General features: G+C 37.6%; 1 protein-coding gene across 2 annotated transcripts in view; it reads left to right on the top strand.

The window, feature by feature from the left end:
* The first annotated feature begins 75 nt into the window (after nucleotides 1-75).
* Nucleotides 76-16,550, top strand: part of FIGN (fidgetin, microtubule severing factor) — a 101,407-nt gene continuing 84,932 nt past the window's right edge. Inside the window, exon 1 of one of the 2 annotated variants that reach the window (XM_035896251.1) lies at nucleotides 76-270. In XM_035896251.1, coding sequence (XP_035752144.1) covers nucleotides 76-270 — 195 coding nt within the window. The remainder of the gene's footprint in view (nucleotides 271-16,550) is intronic. The other variant, XM_009640741.2, reaches the window with a different exon arrangement.

Raw genomic sequence — 16,550 nt, 5'->3', positions numbered from 1 at the left:
TTATCTTTGGCTCTTCGCGTGAAAGTGATTTGAATTTGGCTCGGCGGCGCTCTGCGCAGGCGTCCAGCTGCTGGCATGCTGGCTCCTTGCAAAGCAGCTGTTTTGGGTTTGAAATTCCAACATGGCAGAGGCTGCAGTCAGTCTTCCCTTCAAAAACTTGGAATGATTTCAAATCATAGGCACCTTCACTTAACCCGAGCCCCCATTCATCAGCAAACACATCGGATCGATGCTACTCTAACCTATCGGGTTCTTGTACCAAATCTCCAGGTAAGAGGATCTTTTCTTTTTTTTTTTTCCCCCCCCTTAGTCTTCCTACCATCGTTTTAAATTTTATTTAATCTAAAAGCTCTCCGAGACAGCCGCGTATTTTTTTAATCGCCCGCTCGTGCCCTAAATATTTTGCCTAATTCGCAGTCATTTTCTGATACTAAACACTCCGCTCTGCTTTCCTAATCGTAGTCTGGAAAGTACAGATATACAATCGCGGTGCATGGTTTTTCCTCCTTGATCATTGCCAACAATAGTAGGCAGATTAAGAGTTCGCGATTGCAAGCTCCCTCCCCACCTCCTCCTCCTCCTAATTGGATTTATTTTTAAGTTGCATTGAAAATAATAAACTGCAGGTAACGTGGGACTGGACTTTGAGGCAACTAACTTCTGAGCAAATAAGTGCAAATAAGAATCTCGCAAAACAAAAGTTAGGTTTAAATTGCTGGTCCCCAACCTCGAGGAAATTACCCTGGGGGGGGGGGGGTGGGGGGGGGGGAAAAAATATGTCAGAGGAGCTGTTGCAGTAAAATGTAAGCACATCATCTTGGAGGGGGTACAGCGTGGTGGGCGTATTGTTGGCTCGGAAGGGAGAGAAAGATGTATAATTTAATGGTATATACAATCCACTGATCCTATTACTATCCTCCCTGGAGCTCTTGTTAGTTTCAATGGGAGTGAGTGAAATTGACATGGACTTGCATTCCTGGTCATGTGCTTTTTTTCCCCCTTTCTTTCTTCTCTTGTGATCTGAGATCCCCTTTTTGTTGATGTTGCTTTCCCACTTAATTATATGCATGTAGGTTAAATGAATACCTGACGAAAGGGCCCACGTTTCAAGGCAGTGACATTTGATAGCTGAGAGGAAAAGTGGCTTTAATGAAAAGCAACCTTTGGAATTCCTGCTTGTGAAAAATCCAATTCAGCTTTTTGTGCTGCCAGCAAGAAATGATCAGTAGCACCAGTGTTTATGGTATGTCCGTTTTGGGATCTACTTCCTTTGCATCTAAATAGCAAAGACAAATTTAAATAGCATGATAACGCACCGAGGACTCTGCATGCAAATATTTTGTAATAAATACCTAATGTTTAGTAGTATTTTTTCACTTGTGTATATATATAAGCATTTTTTTCTCTTGCTATCATTTGTTTATCATTTCTGCTTCGATTATAGCATTAGTTTTGTCCATTGTATTGATCTCAGTTGTAAAACCTAAAGTTGCATGTTACTAGCAGTGCACTATATACACCACTGAACTCCAATGGTATGTAAATTAGTAAAACTCGGTAACTGGAGAAGGGGAAAATGCGTAGCAATTAATATATACACCTATATGTCTACGTACTCATACATACATGCCTAAAATTCATCTTTTCCTTTTGCAAACTAATAATTTTTGAGTATTTTTTTGAACTCCAGCTGCTTTTCCCTCTCTTACTTTCAGCGTAATCATCTGCTAGAGGTTTTAACTGATGTGGGGTGGGGGAATGCTTTGCATGTAAACAAAACAAAACTACTGTTGTGGCCAAATATTTAATACTATTTAATAAGTGGTATTTTATGCTCAATTTACAAGTGTTTGGTTCCACTGCTCTTCCTCAGCGTGTAGCAGAACGAAATAATCAGGTGCTGAAACTGGCTTCATTTTAACGGTCACTCTCCAGCCCCCCACGCCACCCCCTCCTCCCAAAAAGTCAGATAAAATGGAGCATGGGGAATTTCAACAGATCTCCTTGTGGTGCAGTAGATGCACCTCTAGGTATGCAATTAAGGCTAAGGAACTAACAACAGAAGCGACTATTAGTCTGTTTTGTGCAACCAGAAAGGGGGTACGTTCACTTTTAATTGCGTGTGGTAGCAACAAATAAGGATGGAGAGAGACCCTAGGAGAGCGAGCGAGCCTCTGTGTGTGTGTGTGCGTGTGTGTGTTTGGGATAAGGGGGAGGTCTGGCATGTGCGGCTGATGATCTCTCGTAATAACATATCTGAATGCAAGAAAGAAATTGAGAGAGCAGTTGCACAATGTATACCCCTATTTTGGTGCTGTAGGTGACTATATTGCTAAACATATCCTGGGTGCTATATGATGGAAAAGATCTGATTGCATTTTGCATTTAGAACTTGTTGACTTTGAAGCGATCAATAAGGCAACTGTTTATTTTAGATGCACATAATTTGCCATGAGAAATGTTTTAAGGAGGAGAGCGAGCGAGAGCGGAACATTTTTTTTCTCTCTTTTTTTTTTTTTTTTTTTTTTCCTAGAGCTGTTGGAGCGAATGTGATTGCCAGATGGGAGATTTCCCTCTGTGATGTTAAAGCTGTAATATATATTCAGAGCAGATTGGACTGCTGCTTGTGATGAGGAGGATATTACATTTATAAATTTTAAATCGGGAATCGGACAGTATGCTGAGAGCTGAAATTGGATGGTGTGGACGGTTTGGACTGTTAAATGCGATTCCCAGATAATAATAATAATTATAGTAGCTGTAATATCTATATGTATAATAAACATGACACTATTAGGGAGCTATGTATATACTATGGTACTTAGGTATATATTTCCAAATATGATTTTTCCTCTCTTCCCCCCCTTCCCTAAAATGTCAGGGACTGGAGGTGGTTGGGAGGGGGGGTTAAAAGCCCCCTGTTAGGAGAAATCAAATGTAATCAGGTTCCTGTCTGAGGAAAAGTTTCACTACAATTCTTATTGCGGATGCACCTCTTTCTGAGTTTTTGTTTTGCCCGTGTATGTGGCCTGACAGTGCCACAATCCTGAAAGGCTGGAAAGTGGGAACTAGTCACACTCCAGCAGCTCTGCTGTTGCAAATTAAAAGTGTGTTGTGGTCAGGAAATGAAAGCTACAATGTCTCTTTTGAACAAGTCGTTTATCAAGAGAAACATCTATCAAGCAGTGACTTGTCACATTGATCCTCTAAAAGTTAGGTCCGAAGTGGAGGCTGCTTTGATGTTTTTGATCCCAAATTTATAAAATTGAAAAAGCTGGAGAGAGTAGGACCGATTTGCACTTAAAAATGACTCTGCTCTGGGCGTGACAAAATCATCAAGTATCTGTGATACAGAGCTGGTAAACCAAGGAGGTTTCCGATCGTCTGCCTAATTTTTATTTTCACGTTGAAACTTTAGCTTTGCCACACAGGCATCTCTCTTCATACTTTGAGAGATTCTCTCTGTGTGCCCATGCATTATTTCATCGGGGATATTTTCTTGTTTAGGAATACATCTGTTGCTTCCAAATTGAACCTTTTTCTGTTGTTTTTGTGATGGTATTTGTAGAATTCAGCTTGAGAAGGTGATTTCAGAGGGGTTTTGCTCTCATCTCAGTCTTGCTTTTTCTTCTGTATTTGTAATCTTAGTTTCCACCTCTCCTCCCCGTGAAGCAAAGTTTCTTTTACTGCTAAAGTAATGTTTATTGCAAGTAAGGTACATTTGAAGATACCTGTTTGCACAGCTTAAAACACGTTAAGAGTCCTGTTAAGTGTGTCTTCCCCCTCTCATCCTCTTTTTGTTTCCATTTTTGACATATGAACCACACTTTCATTCTCAACAGAAGCAGTGTATTTCAAATTGAATATAAAGTTGAGGCTTTGTAAAAAAAAAAAAAAAAAAACACCAAAAAAACCCCAAAACTAAAAAACAACCAAAAAACCCCACCCAAACAAAAAACCAAAACAAAGTCTAAACTGACCTTTTATCTCTACTTATTTTCAACCATTTGAATTGTTCAGCAACTTTTTAGAAAAGTTTTTCATTTTTGCATGAAGTTTGTGTTTGGATTAGCAAGGAATCCTTTTGACGAAAGGAGGTTTTAGTGTTTGTTGTTGGGGTTTTGTTTTCTTTTCTTTTTGGCTAAGGTATGAGCGAAATCTTCCTTAAAGCTGGATGCTTTGACTTCTTTTCTTCAGTGTCATAAATGAGACTAGTACTGCTTATGGACACTTGATAGAGACCCATTTGCAAATAGGCAGCAAGCAGCGTGGTGGGAGTTTTGGTGAGTGTTATACTTGCTAATTAATCATGTTTGAAATGAAGGAATCATAGCATGGTAATAAAGGCTCATTGTTGTTTGATGTTTGTAACAGGATGTGACTCCTACACGAATCTAGTGGGTTTGGGGCTTTTGTTGTTATTTCCCCCCCTTCATAATAAGATCCCTTCAGTACTCAAATCAAATTGTTTTTTATTTATTGCAACATCTGTGAAAGCACAAGGATGCTTGCTTCTCTTATTCTAGCGTTATTTTAGAAATAGGAAGATTGGTGGTGTTATTGATATCTTCATCATACAGTTCATGGGGAAAAAAATGACAGTCTTATGTTGTTAGCTGTTCTTTAAGACTTTTTTTTATTTAAGCAGAGCCAAAAATTCTTCTGTGTTTTTTTTTTTCTTGATATAAAAAGCCTACTACTCTCTTCCTTACAATTGATAAAATGGCACTTCCCGAACTTCTGTGCCCTACTTGCTTACGCATACATAGTAAGGGATAGCAACTAAAAATATATTTCAGAATAGTTTGTATGCTAGTCCTTTAAAAATTAAACTGTAAAAAGCTTGGATAGTGGTTTTGCTTCCTTGTTTTGGTTTTTAATATGGCTCTTATCAGATATGTCATCTTTAAGCTTTATTGTTCACCTTTCAATTAATAACTACTATAGACGATGGAGAAAGTTGTGATAATCTCTTTCAGACTGCAAAGCTTTAGTTTCAAAATTTAATTAATTAATTAAGGCTATTTTATGCTGCATGAACAAGGTTTGAAATCTGCTTTTGTTTAGATGGTCTCCTTTTTTAAAATATAATTCCTAGAGGAAAATGATTCTGTACAGTTCCTGTCAATATGTTTTTTCAACGAATGCATACAAGAAGCATTGAATATAATGACTGATCTTCCTGTAGTCTTAATCATCAATTAATAGGCTTATCTGCTTGTTAGAGTGGGTTTAATGGTACAGAATCAGCATGAGATCTGTGTATATGAAACATTTGTATGTTGTTTATAACAGACTGGGTTTTGATCTGGCATTCCCAGATCTAATAATAGAAATATTTGGCTCTTTGCCCTCAATCAATATATCCCTTAAGAGAACAAACTTCGCATAATACTTCATAAAGTGCTAGATGTATTGATACCGAGTTGATAAATTTAATTACTGGGGTTTTACATTGATTCATTGATAATATGATTGGAGGAAATTGTTCTGCAGACATTTCTGAAGTATTGAGGAATATTGTATGTCAATAAAGCTTGATTAATTGATCAATCAGCACTTTTGTCTCCTCCCAAGTCATTGATAAGAAATGGCATAAAAATAACTATAAAAAGAATTTGGAATAAACTAATTAGAAATTCTCATGTGTTATTAACAGAGCAGATGAGAAGCAAAGCACTAAGCATGTAGAAAAAAATCAACTTTGAAGTGGAATTGTGCATATTGGGCCCAATCCTTAGTTGGTGTAAAATAGTTTAGCCTTAAGGAGCTGCAGTAATTTACAGCTCCCAGACTCTAGCCCGCTGTGGCTTTTTTTGTGGCTTTTTTTTTTTTTTTTTTAGTACTGTTCTTTGGCTTATTGGAAGCTGTTTTAAATCAGATATTATGGCTACCAAAATATATGGAATTTTAGATAAGCCTCTGATCCAAAATGAACAGTATAGCTATAAAAGTAATTTGAAGAGCTGTAAATTCAGGTTTGCGTATCCCTGATATTGTTGCAGAGTATTAAACTTGCTGCTAGAGATGCTATCCTCTAAGTGAAAACTTATCTTCCTTATGGGAAAGATCACTTCAGGCAACTCTAGGCTGGGAAAAGGCCTGGAGATTTTTTTGTTGCTAAAATAATAATAAAAATTTTCCAATACATAGGATTAGTTATAGGGATATTTTCCAGGTGAAAAACCTTACTGGAGTACTTGGCTCCATTTCTGTGAGGCATGTGACCTTTTCACCCTATGTCAATGATATTTTTATAGAGTGTGTGAGAAATGCAAGCATAAAGACAATTCTTTAAGATCATTCAATTTTTATTTTTTCTTAAAAAACAAAAAGAGAAAAAAAAATCTCTGATTCTAAAAACAATGTATGCATCTCCCGTAGTCAAACTGCGTTCCTTTAAATGATGATAGCTAGTACAGAATAGAGAAAATCCACTTGCAGTATGTTACCATAGGTTCGACAAATACAACCTTATCCTTCAAGGAGCAGAGGGTCCTAGACTGTAATGGAGGTCAAAGGACTGAAAGCCTTAGATTTCCTTTAATAATTGTACCTGCCACCCCCTGATCAGCATATTACAGACAATGCATGTATAGGTATTACGTTTCTTAGAAGGTAATTTGTATTTGTAGCAACCTACTAAATACAAGTGGACTTCACTACTATTGCTTCTAAATACCTGTTGATGTTGGTCTTGCTGTGTGACAAGTGAGGTTAAAATGGAAAGAGAAATAGTTGGTCAGTCTTGGTTACCAAAGTCTTGAGAAACAGGGGGCGAGATCAGGCTTCGACAGGTCAGTTTGAGAATACAAAGAATATTAGAAAGTGTAATCTGCAGAAAGCACCACTGATTAAGAGCATATGGAGAAGTCTGCAGTGATGAAAATGCAGAGTCTGTGCTTCCCTTTTGCTGAGTTATATTGCTACGAGGTATTGGCACACACAGTATGGTAATAACAATATTGTGTGTCTGTTCCTATAGTGCTAGTAACGGTACCTGTCAAACATATCATAATACTGAACTATCTGTTTAATCATATAAGCAACACTCCTCACTACAATGGCTATTGTATTTGTACAATAGAAAGAACAGCCATGCATTATTATATTTAAATAATGGAATAAAACTTTGTTCTTTAAACTGTTTTTCTGCATATGGGAAAAAGTTTCATCTGTCTCAGCTATAATTAAAAATAATGCAACTATAGATGACTGTCATGTCACTGGCTGATTTTTTTTTTAATTTTTTTATAATAGTCTATCGAGTATGTAGTCTGATGTGCCGTGAAACACTGAAATAGCAATTACCAGTCATACTATTTAACTGTTACTGAGAAGCTGTTTTCTCAGTTCTTTTAAAGTATAGCACAGCTACTGCCAGTAAGTTGTTAGTTAAATTTCAAATATCCTGAAAGTGACGTGGAGAAAAATGCTGAGATTATTTTGATGCGATAGCAAACTTTAGCGATGCAAGTCCATTTTTGCTCCAGGTTCCTTGAAATCCTGTATTGCTTGAACTTCTTGTTATCTCTTTTTAACCCTTTCGTATTCTACTTTTAATGTGTTATGTACTCTTTGTTAGAGCATATAGTTAATTTTCTGTATATGAATTGCTCAATGCATGAAGACGTATGCCACAGTTTATTTCATGTGATATTTTTGAATGTGTGCATGTATCAAGCTGATTATAGATTGGTGATGATAAATTGGTTTCAGTAATCTGTATCTTATTTGCATTAATACTCTAGCAGTAAGAGCATACTGTGGTCAAACTGCATGATCTAAGATAGCTGTCTCGCATCTAATTAAGCAGGGTCTGAATGAATGATTCTCCAGTACGCGTCATAATTAAACTTTTTGTTTCTCGTCTTCAGTGTGATAAAATACTTAAGGGACACATTAATGCATGTTTGTGTAACTCCTGCTAATCTGAATGGAATTTGGAAATGAATATTGAGAGGAGATGGGGGAAGGGGCTGGACCTGGTGGATTACAGGGGTTTGTGGCAGGAACGTATCTGCACACTCTCATTCAAGGTTTTATTTTTTTGGCCTGATTTAGAACAACTGCTGTTTGCCTTTTAATATGTTGGAAATAACACCCCTGCTTTCCTCTGAGAGGTTTTTCCCCTTCTGTCTCCTCCATTCTAGCATACAAGCAAGTCATTAATAAAAAGGCATTTATACAGTGAGCTTGAATAATCACTTAAAACTATGAGAACTGCACTGCTGCAAAGTTATTCCTAGACAGTACAACAGATGTTACCCTGTGCACGTTTCTTCTGGAGACGTGGTGAGGGGAAAAACCAACAATTTCTTTATATTACTGAGTGACAGCAGAGGGTGAATGGGAATGATAAAGTTATATGCAGAAATTATTAATCCTTGGCAATAGTATCAATATTGACGTTTAAAATATTATGAACTGATAGCTCTGCTATACAAACTTCTGTGATAGCTGTGCTTTTGGATGAAAAGTAGCTATTTATATACCTTACGGCTTAGTGTGCTCATGTTGAAAGTATGAACTTACTCATCACAGATTCTGAGAAAGCACAGGTTAACGTTCCCTGTCTTCTTTAGCCCTCTCTGATTACTTCAGCCTCTTGTGTTGACACAGAGAAAGAAACAGTGAGATTCTAGGCTGGGAGAATAAGGTTTGCAAGCACTGACTGATATAAGGTATCCCATTGTGATACCTAAACCAAATTTTAAAAAATCAAGCATCCTTTTCAAGTAAAACTTGAGAAACATAGAAAAGAACAGCAAAGATGTATCTGAACACACTTGAAGGTGCACCATTTACTTTCAAAAGAGATCTTTCCCATCACTCGTGGATAGCTCCACCATGAAGAGCAATATCAAAAGATCTCAGAAAAGTAACTATTCTTTTATGTCTTTGAGAACTCAGATGCTTACAAGATTGTTTCTGAGGAGGAAAAGAATTGATCCTATTTTCAGTCCCTTGTTGTTGGCATTTGTGGACCACATTGCTATGTACAGTATTGTAGAAATACACTCTCAGTATATGAATACAGTTCTGTTCCTTCTTGCAGCTCTGAAAGATTAGTGCAATGTTGCTGTACGCAAACTCAGTTTGGGCAATATGTTTATATGAATCCTTTCTTGCACTCTATAAAATTGTTTTATTTAAAATACATATGGAGTGTGCTGAAGATCTTTAAACTTAATTGACAGGTCATCTGTGTGATTAAAATAGAGAAACTCAAAATTAAAATATCGTGTATTGGTTTTTATGAAAGTAATATAGGCTTAAAGTCACCTGCGATAATTTGTGAACTAGATATCCCCATTCAGTCAGAAAATTGCTTGGTTTAAACTAGCAAGATTCAGTTATTTTTAATACAGAAGGAGATTTGTAAATTTGCTAACTCTTCAGCTGAATTTACAAAATTAAGTGGGTTTGTGTTTAACAGTGTTAGATCTGCAGCTTTATATTAACTACATATCTATGCTAGTGCTGTATTGAACATACTATAAATAGGCAGATACTCTATTTTAAAGATAGTAATTTTTCCTGTCTTTATAGAATTTCTGATTATTCTTTATTTCTTACTCTTTGCCTTCGATAAAAGCTGAAATAAATATATTTTGGAAACTCTTCATGCAGCAATGAACCTTTTTTTAATCATTGATTTTCACTTTGTTCTTTGACTTTCATTAATTTCATTTCATACTCCTGCCCTGTGTAGGCGTCTTTATGCTACAACACTGGTGTATTCTTCTGCTTTCAGTTAAAAAACTTCAGCAGTAGCATTAATTTAGCTGATACCATAGGTAGTCCTATGAAGAAATTTAATATATTAGTCAGATTAATATTAGTGTTGGCAGAGAGCTGAAGCTGAAAGTCAGTGAATCCTGTGTAACAAGAGGTACGAAGCACTTCTTGTTATTTGGCCCCTAGCATTTGTCATTGCGACGGTCGTAGCAAAGGCCTTAATGTGCAGGGAATGTCTTTGTTGAGACATAGTTAAGTAAGTTTGAGAAGCCTTTGTTTTCAGATTATTATTTTTTCTTAAGTTAGATGTAGGTAAAATATATCTCATCATTTGCTTATAGAGACTGTGAATAACCAGTGCCTTAATGAATGACATTTCTAAAATTTTCACTAATTAGAAATGTCCAAAGAGTCACAGTGTGATATTTCCTCCATCACCAAGCAGATTATCCATATGGCACAGAACAACAGACAAACCGACACTAGTATTCATTTGGAGCAATAATCTCCACCACTGATTAAGGAAAGATGTTTTGTTATTGAGTATTCAGCAAACACACTTCCCCCCGACTCCCTCCCCCCCCCAGGATGTCAGCTGTTTAGAGATAGTAAAAGTCGTTGCTTCCATTCATGACAGGCAGGTCCCTTTTAGCTAAAGTTACTGTTCCTTTCCGTTTCAGAGCTGCTACAACAGCTGCAGTTTGAGCTTGAAGGCTCTGAGTGGCTGAGATAACATCACGAATAGTATTGCATCTCAGCAAGTGCAATTCAGGTTTCCACTTTTGGGTGCTCAGTTATCAGAAGCGCTGAGTCCCTGCAGTTTGTATTGATTTTGGATATGCAGGTGTGCAACAAATCTTAGAAGCCAGGTGATGGGTGTTGTGAGGAATTTCCCTAGAAAATGGTAGGCATTTGTACTTCTTAAATGCTGCAATCTCCCTCTTGAGGTATTAATGCTGTATGATAGACTAAAAAGGGCTTTTGGTTTTTTTCCTGGTGGTTGTAAGAACACCTTTTAAATTCATCAGGACAAAAATATGTGTGTTAGGTAGAGCTGTAACAAATGCCTCATTTGTGATTTTGGATGGAGAAAACTTTACACTCTGTTTGTGACTCTGTAAATGTTCCAAGGAGCAAAAAGCAGAGTAGATGATACTGTTCTAATTGCAAAATCTCCCTTAGTTACCTTCTCCCTCCTCCTGATCCCTTCTCCCTTCCCCCTCCCCCCCATGGCTTTTTTAAACAATTATGGGCATTGTGCTCCTTAACGGTGCATAGTTACTGTAAAGATAGATGTCCTCAAATAATGAGTTTCTAATAATAATCAGAGGGAGTTAGATTAAACTGGTTTCGTATAGAAAACTTACAGTGTGAAAAAGTACACCTAAAATCCTGAGATATATTTACAGGAGCTAAGCCTATTTACAGAGGACTAACCCAATTTTGTATCTGTGCATGTGTGTGGGGAGGGGGGAGTAGAGGCGTATGTTTGTATGTGCCTACGTTTTTGTCCACCTGCTTTAAAGACTTCAGGAAATTATTTTTTTTTTTAGTACAGATTTCTATTTTGCTTTCTGATAACAGACTATGTTTTAAAATCACAACATACTAATTAGCTTCTGTGTTTACTATTATATTAGATTTTTTGCTTTCTTCCTTGTTCGGAAGTTCTGAAGGGAAGTAAATGAAAGTGCTAAGTACAGTAACAGATAATTGTTACTTTAAAGAGTTGTCACTATATTGGCTAGGAAAAATATTTTTCCTAACAGGTACTGGATGAGCAAGGCCATACAATAAACAGAGCAAAATAGTTTAACTTACGGTTTAGAAATACATATGCCATTTAAATGGAAACAAACCCCCAAATCTCCCACATACCTTTTGGGGTTTGGTGAACAAAAGCTCGCTTGTACGCTCCAAATTCCCCTGGGCCTCAATTTGCAATACCATTATTTAAGCCTGGCTGATATAAACCCATTGCAGAGAAACAGAAGCTCTCCTTCCTGGCTTTTCAAAGCCGTTCTGTGCCCCTCTCTCTCTGCCTACCCATGCCCCCAGCCCCCCCACCCCGTTCCCAGCCTCTCGATCTTACCCTGCCACTGTGAAACTATTTTGTATTTGAAATATAGTAAATGTAGAAATACTACGCTTCTAAAACACAGAAAAGTGCCATTCTGCATGGTCTTACTGACATCTCTACCAACACACGTGTAATTCTATCTTCTGACTAAGATCAAGGCTATAATCACTTTAATATCTGTTGTGTCCTCTACCAGGTGACCTGCAGTCTTTCATTGTAAAGATAAGACACTCTGATATAAGAAGTTATTTCTTCTCTAAGTCTGATCTTATAGAAAATAGTAACCATAAACTGGGGAGAAACTTGTGCCCGCTGAACATGCTCCTGGGGTGCCAGGCTCTCTGGATGTCTGCTCGTGGGTACAGTACTGGCATTGTCGGATGCTCAGCTGGGGGCAGAACTGGGTTTGGGTGTAATCCCAGCAGCTAACAGTAAATACTGCAATCACTGGAGCTTGATGCAGCATTGAGTACTACAACCGTATTTATTTTGCTGCTAATAAAATGGCAGTCTGGTTTGTCATTAAGAAGCTTGTCTTTTTGAAATAGCAATTGAGGTGCAGTTCCGAGCTTTTGAGTTAGTACCTGCTAGTGGGAAGAGCTAAGAAATAGATGAGCTGCGTTCCTGAATGTGGGCGGAAGGATGGTGAGTAATACATGCCTTGGCATGGCACCTGCCAGAAGCAGGTTGGGTTTATTTTATTTTCCCCCGGCTCTAGTTTTGAAAGGTGTAAGGTATTCTGATAAGCAGAGGGAAAAAAACCAAAGGGAAAAATACTTCCAAGCAAATCATTATAGCATATCTCAATGACTGTGCTCCACACTTAGATTTAATTAGAAGACAACTGCGCTGGAAAACTGGTCATTTTAGTCATAGTTAACAACTGGTTCTCTTCTACCCCCAATCAGAACCGATTATGTGCTGTGTTGTATAATGTAATTTCTACAAGCAAATTAAGTATGAATAGGCACGATAGTATTGTGTAGTTGCAATAATGAGATTTTCATTAATGATGTTAATTTATCATTTAACTATCCTTTTAGAGGTGAAAATAACTATTTTCTTGTGGTGTTTCCTTTTACTATATATACCAACCAGGATCAAATTGGGGTATTTTGTAAATATTTTAAGCAAAAGACTGTGACTGGATAGCTATTAATGTGTTCATTATGTGGTAAAAAGGCACTGAATGAAGTGAAACCTTGTATATCCATGTTACTTATAGGATAACTACTTTCAGCAGGGATTTCTTTTATGTTGTAATATAATTTACTAGTGTACAGTTTCTAAAGTGTCATGGGTAGTTCAATGCTGGATTTCAGGCAAGCAAGTTTGTTTCCTTGTTAGCTGTAATAAGACTTACTTGCTGTCAGTAGTAAGATAATAAGGATAAAAATCATGTACAGTTTAAGAAAAAAAAAATCTATCCATTTGCATTTGTGCACCAAATTCCACTTGGCGATATGCTTGTTGGGCTGAGCTATTAAGCGCTCTGTGGGCTGTATTTCAACTAGTGTATGATTGACTAGGTATATTAGAGCTTTTTACCTACTGCCAATGCAAAATTTGACCCTGGTTTTACCCTGAGATGTTTTTGCCTTTAAAAAGATCCACACTTTACAACTACACAGGTGGGTGGTAAGAAAATTTATCGTTGTTATTTGTAGGGTGTGGCTCCGTGTTAGAGTAAGAGTAACCTGAATCTGAACTGATGCTGAATAGGTTCGGGATTGGGTCTTTTTTTTATTTTGATTCCAAAGCCGAACGGTGGGAACTGATATATCATCTTAAAATTTCAAATCTGCATTTTATGCACTGTGCCAAAGCACCCATGAGCTCATTAAGCAAAGACTTTTTCAATTATATCTTGTGTTTATGCATGTATTTATACGTGACAGGAATCCTTTAGAGGTTTTGTTTGCTGTATTAATACTTACAGTGTTTTGGAGTACATAAAATACACTTACAAAATAAAAAGAGTAAGTGCCACTTACAGGTCTAGCTCTGGTAGCTTCCTCTGTATTTTAGTAGCTGCTGAAAAGTTCCTTGGCCAGACATCCAGCCTCTAGAGGGCACGCCAATAACCTCCTCTGCCAGAACCTCACCCCCACAACCATCTCAGAAAGTTTTAACGCTGGCACCTACAGAGAGAATCCCATTTGTGTTGCACAATAAAATCTCTGTGTGTATTCCTCGTTATTCCCGGAGGTTTGCTACAATAAGTGGTTTGCTTTCCTTTTCTTTTCTTTTTCTTTTTTTAATCTGGGGGAAGGCTTTTGTATTTGTTATGCTGTTTGCTTTTTTTTTTTTCCCCTCTAGTGGTGATCTTTATGAAAGTAAAGACTCAAACCCACTATGGTATAATCATGTGGTTCACAGTTATTCCTTCACCTGGTAGAAATCTTTCTTTAGGTATACACTGCTCTTTACTGTAGTAAAGACTACGGAAGCCAGTGCACAGTATTTGAGACTTGCAAAATTAGCTACTAAAATTTATTATATACTAAAATCTAGATAATAAATAATTCAGGTGGGATTAAACCCAGTTAACCCTACTCCAGTCACCTAGGTTCAATTGCTCGACCCTTTTCTCTCGTGAAATGCCGTCTTACAGTTTTTTGTTCTCCTATGGACTGTTGTTACTAACGTCTGTATATATGTGAAGTCATACTTCTTCTCCAGTTCAAACATTTGACCGTGGTTCTCTACTCCAGTATATCACCATTAGAAATCAGAGGGTTTCCAATAATTCAAATGAATCTGATAGTCTGCTTCAAATTTTTCTTAGATCTACTTAAAGTAGAACAAAAGAGCAAGTATTCTTGGATTTGGTACCATAAATTAAGACATGCCCCAATCCAGAGTTTTTTTTTTTTGGTCTAAGAATGTGGGTATGTTTAGGAAGAAATAAATATTTAAGAAAATTTTGTCTTACAGAGTATCATTAACCAAGTATACAACCTTTCCTAAAAGTGTACTGGTTTAACTTGGGCACTTTCAGCTTGAGCATTTTTAAATATTATTTTGCCAGTTTGAATTGTACATGTTCCAACCACATTTCACTTTAGAAGGAGGAAAAGTATCTCGTGCTGATGACTGCACTAAGTTCTCTGTGTAGTTGAACAGATAGGCCTGTTACCCTGGGCAAACTTTGCTTTTTAATTGCGTGAATACAGCATTTTAGCTGCACATTTATTTTTGAGCCATGAAGCTTAACTGCATTGTTGAATTTCCACATCTCTGTACGCATAAGGGAAAACTGAGAAAGAATCCAGCACAAGTTAAGGGGATTGGGTTTATTTATTTTGTAGGGCACCTGGTCTATAATCAGGAGATCTATGCTCAATTCCCATTCACCTTTCCAACCTTTTCTTTAAAAGTAATTTAAAAAAATTAAAAAGCTGTTTGGTATATGAAGTGTATGGTATCTGCTTTACAGGTGATACCGGACCAAATTTTGTTGGAGGAGTTTGATAATAACCCATGAACAGTTTGGAAGGTTTATTTAGTATGGTCCTAAGTTGATGCAACCCCATATGCAGAGTTTTCCATTGCCTCAAAATGTCAAAAAGGTTTTGTCGGTCTAAGGACAATCACAGTTTATGGAGATGCAGGGGAAAAAAATCTCTAAGAGCACAGTCTGTGAAAGTGCTAGGTCATGCTTTTTATGTCTTGATCACCTGTGGCCAACGGATAGTTAACTTACTGGAGAAATAATGGTGACATTTTTTTGTGATTCATCTAATCCACTTTTTCCCAAGGGACTGAGACAGTCACTAGTGTGTCACTTCAACCTTGGCATACACCCAGGTTGCAAACTTGTTCCGTCGTTTGGTGTTGCGTGTTGGAGCTGTGCAGTAAACTGCCCAACATACCAAAACCTCAATAAAAAAGGATGTGTAACACCTGGAGGGCAGCATGGTTAACCCCTTTACAAACCTAATCTCTGCAGGGTTAGGGGTACTCTTAGTATAAACTTTAGCTGTCATGGAAAAGGGTTGGAAATATAGTTAGTGTGTCTGGTCAGTCTTAAATAACCAAGTTTTTTGATGATAGCGTTGTTTACAGTCAGAGACTGTCCCTGCTGTTCTGCCTAGGAGAGAGTAATCTTTTTTCCTAACTGCCAGTAGAGGACTGGTATCACCCAAGCATATCCCTTATTGTTGTCCTCCAAACCCCAATATTCCAGGCTTTTCTCTTCCACCCAGTCAAATGGGTGGCTTTTACAGCTTATCCTGAAAGCCAAAAAAGTCAGGCTGTGTTGAAGTGAGTGGGGGGAAGCAAGTCCTGGAGCCAGAAATGTCCTCATGAGGTACACGGTGCCTGTGGACCCTCCTGGGTGCCGGGGGGGTGCCCACTGGAGGACCTCTGCCCACATCACCCGTGGCATCATGGTGGCAGGAGGAGCTAACTGGCTCTCGGATGCATCAAAATAGCAGGGACAAGTGAATATGCTGTGAATCTATTGATACAGTTTATAGGATTTTTTTTTAAAGTAGTTATGTGGGGAAAATAATTCAAAACTAATTCTGATGGGAAGTATTAAAGCACTGAGCAGCTCAAATGTGAGCTGAATGGAAGGTCTCCAATTTTTGTTGCTGGAAAGGGTATGTGTCATGTCTTTGGCCTGAATTTAGAAAAGTGTGGATTTTGTCCTTGTAGTGGAACATTGTACCTCTTAAATGTAGGAGAGGGGAGAAAAATGGCAAAGGATTTATTTTTTCCTCCT

The sequence above is a fragment of the Egretta garzetta genome, unplaced genomic scaffold (assembly GCF_000687185.1).
Source record: "Egretta garzetta isolate BGI_Z169 unplaced genomic scaffold, ASM68718v1 scaffold16, whole genome shotgun sequence".
NCBI classification, from domain to species: Eukaryota; Metazoa; Chordata; class Aves; order Pelecaniformes; family Ardeidae; genus Egretta; species Egretta garzetta.
Note: the sequence above shows the minus strand (reverse complement) of the source record. Positions and strands in the feature narration are given on the sequence as shown.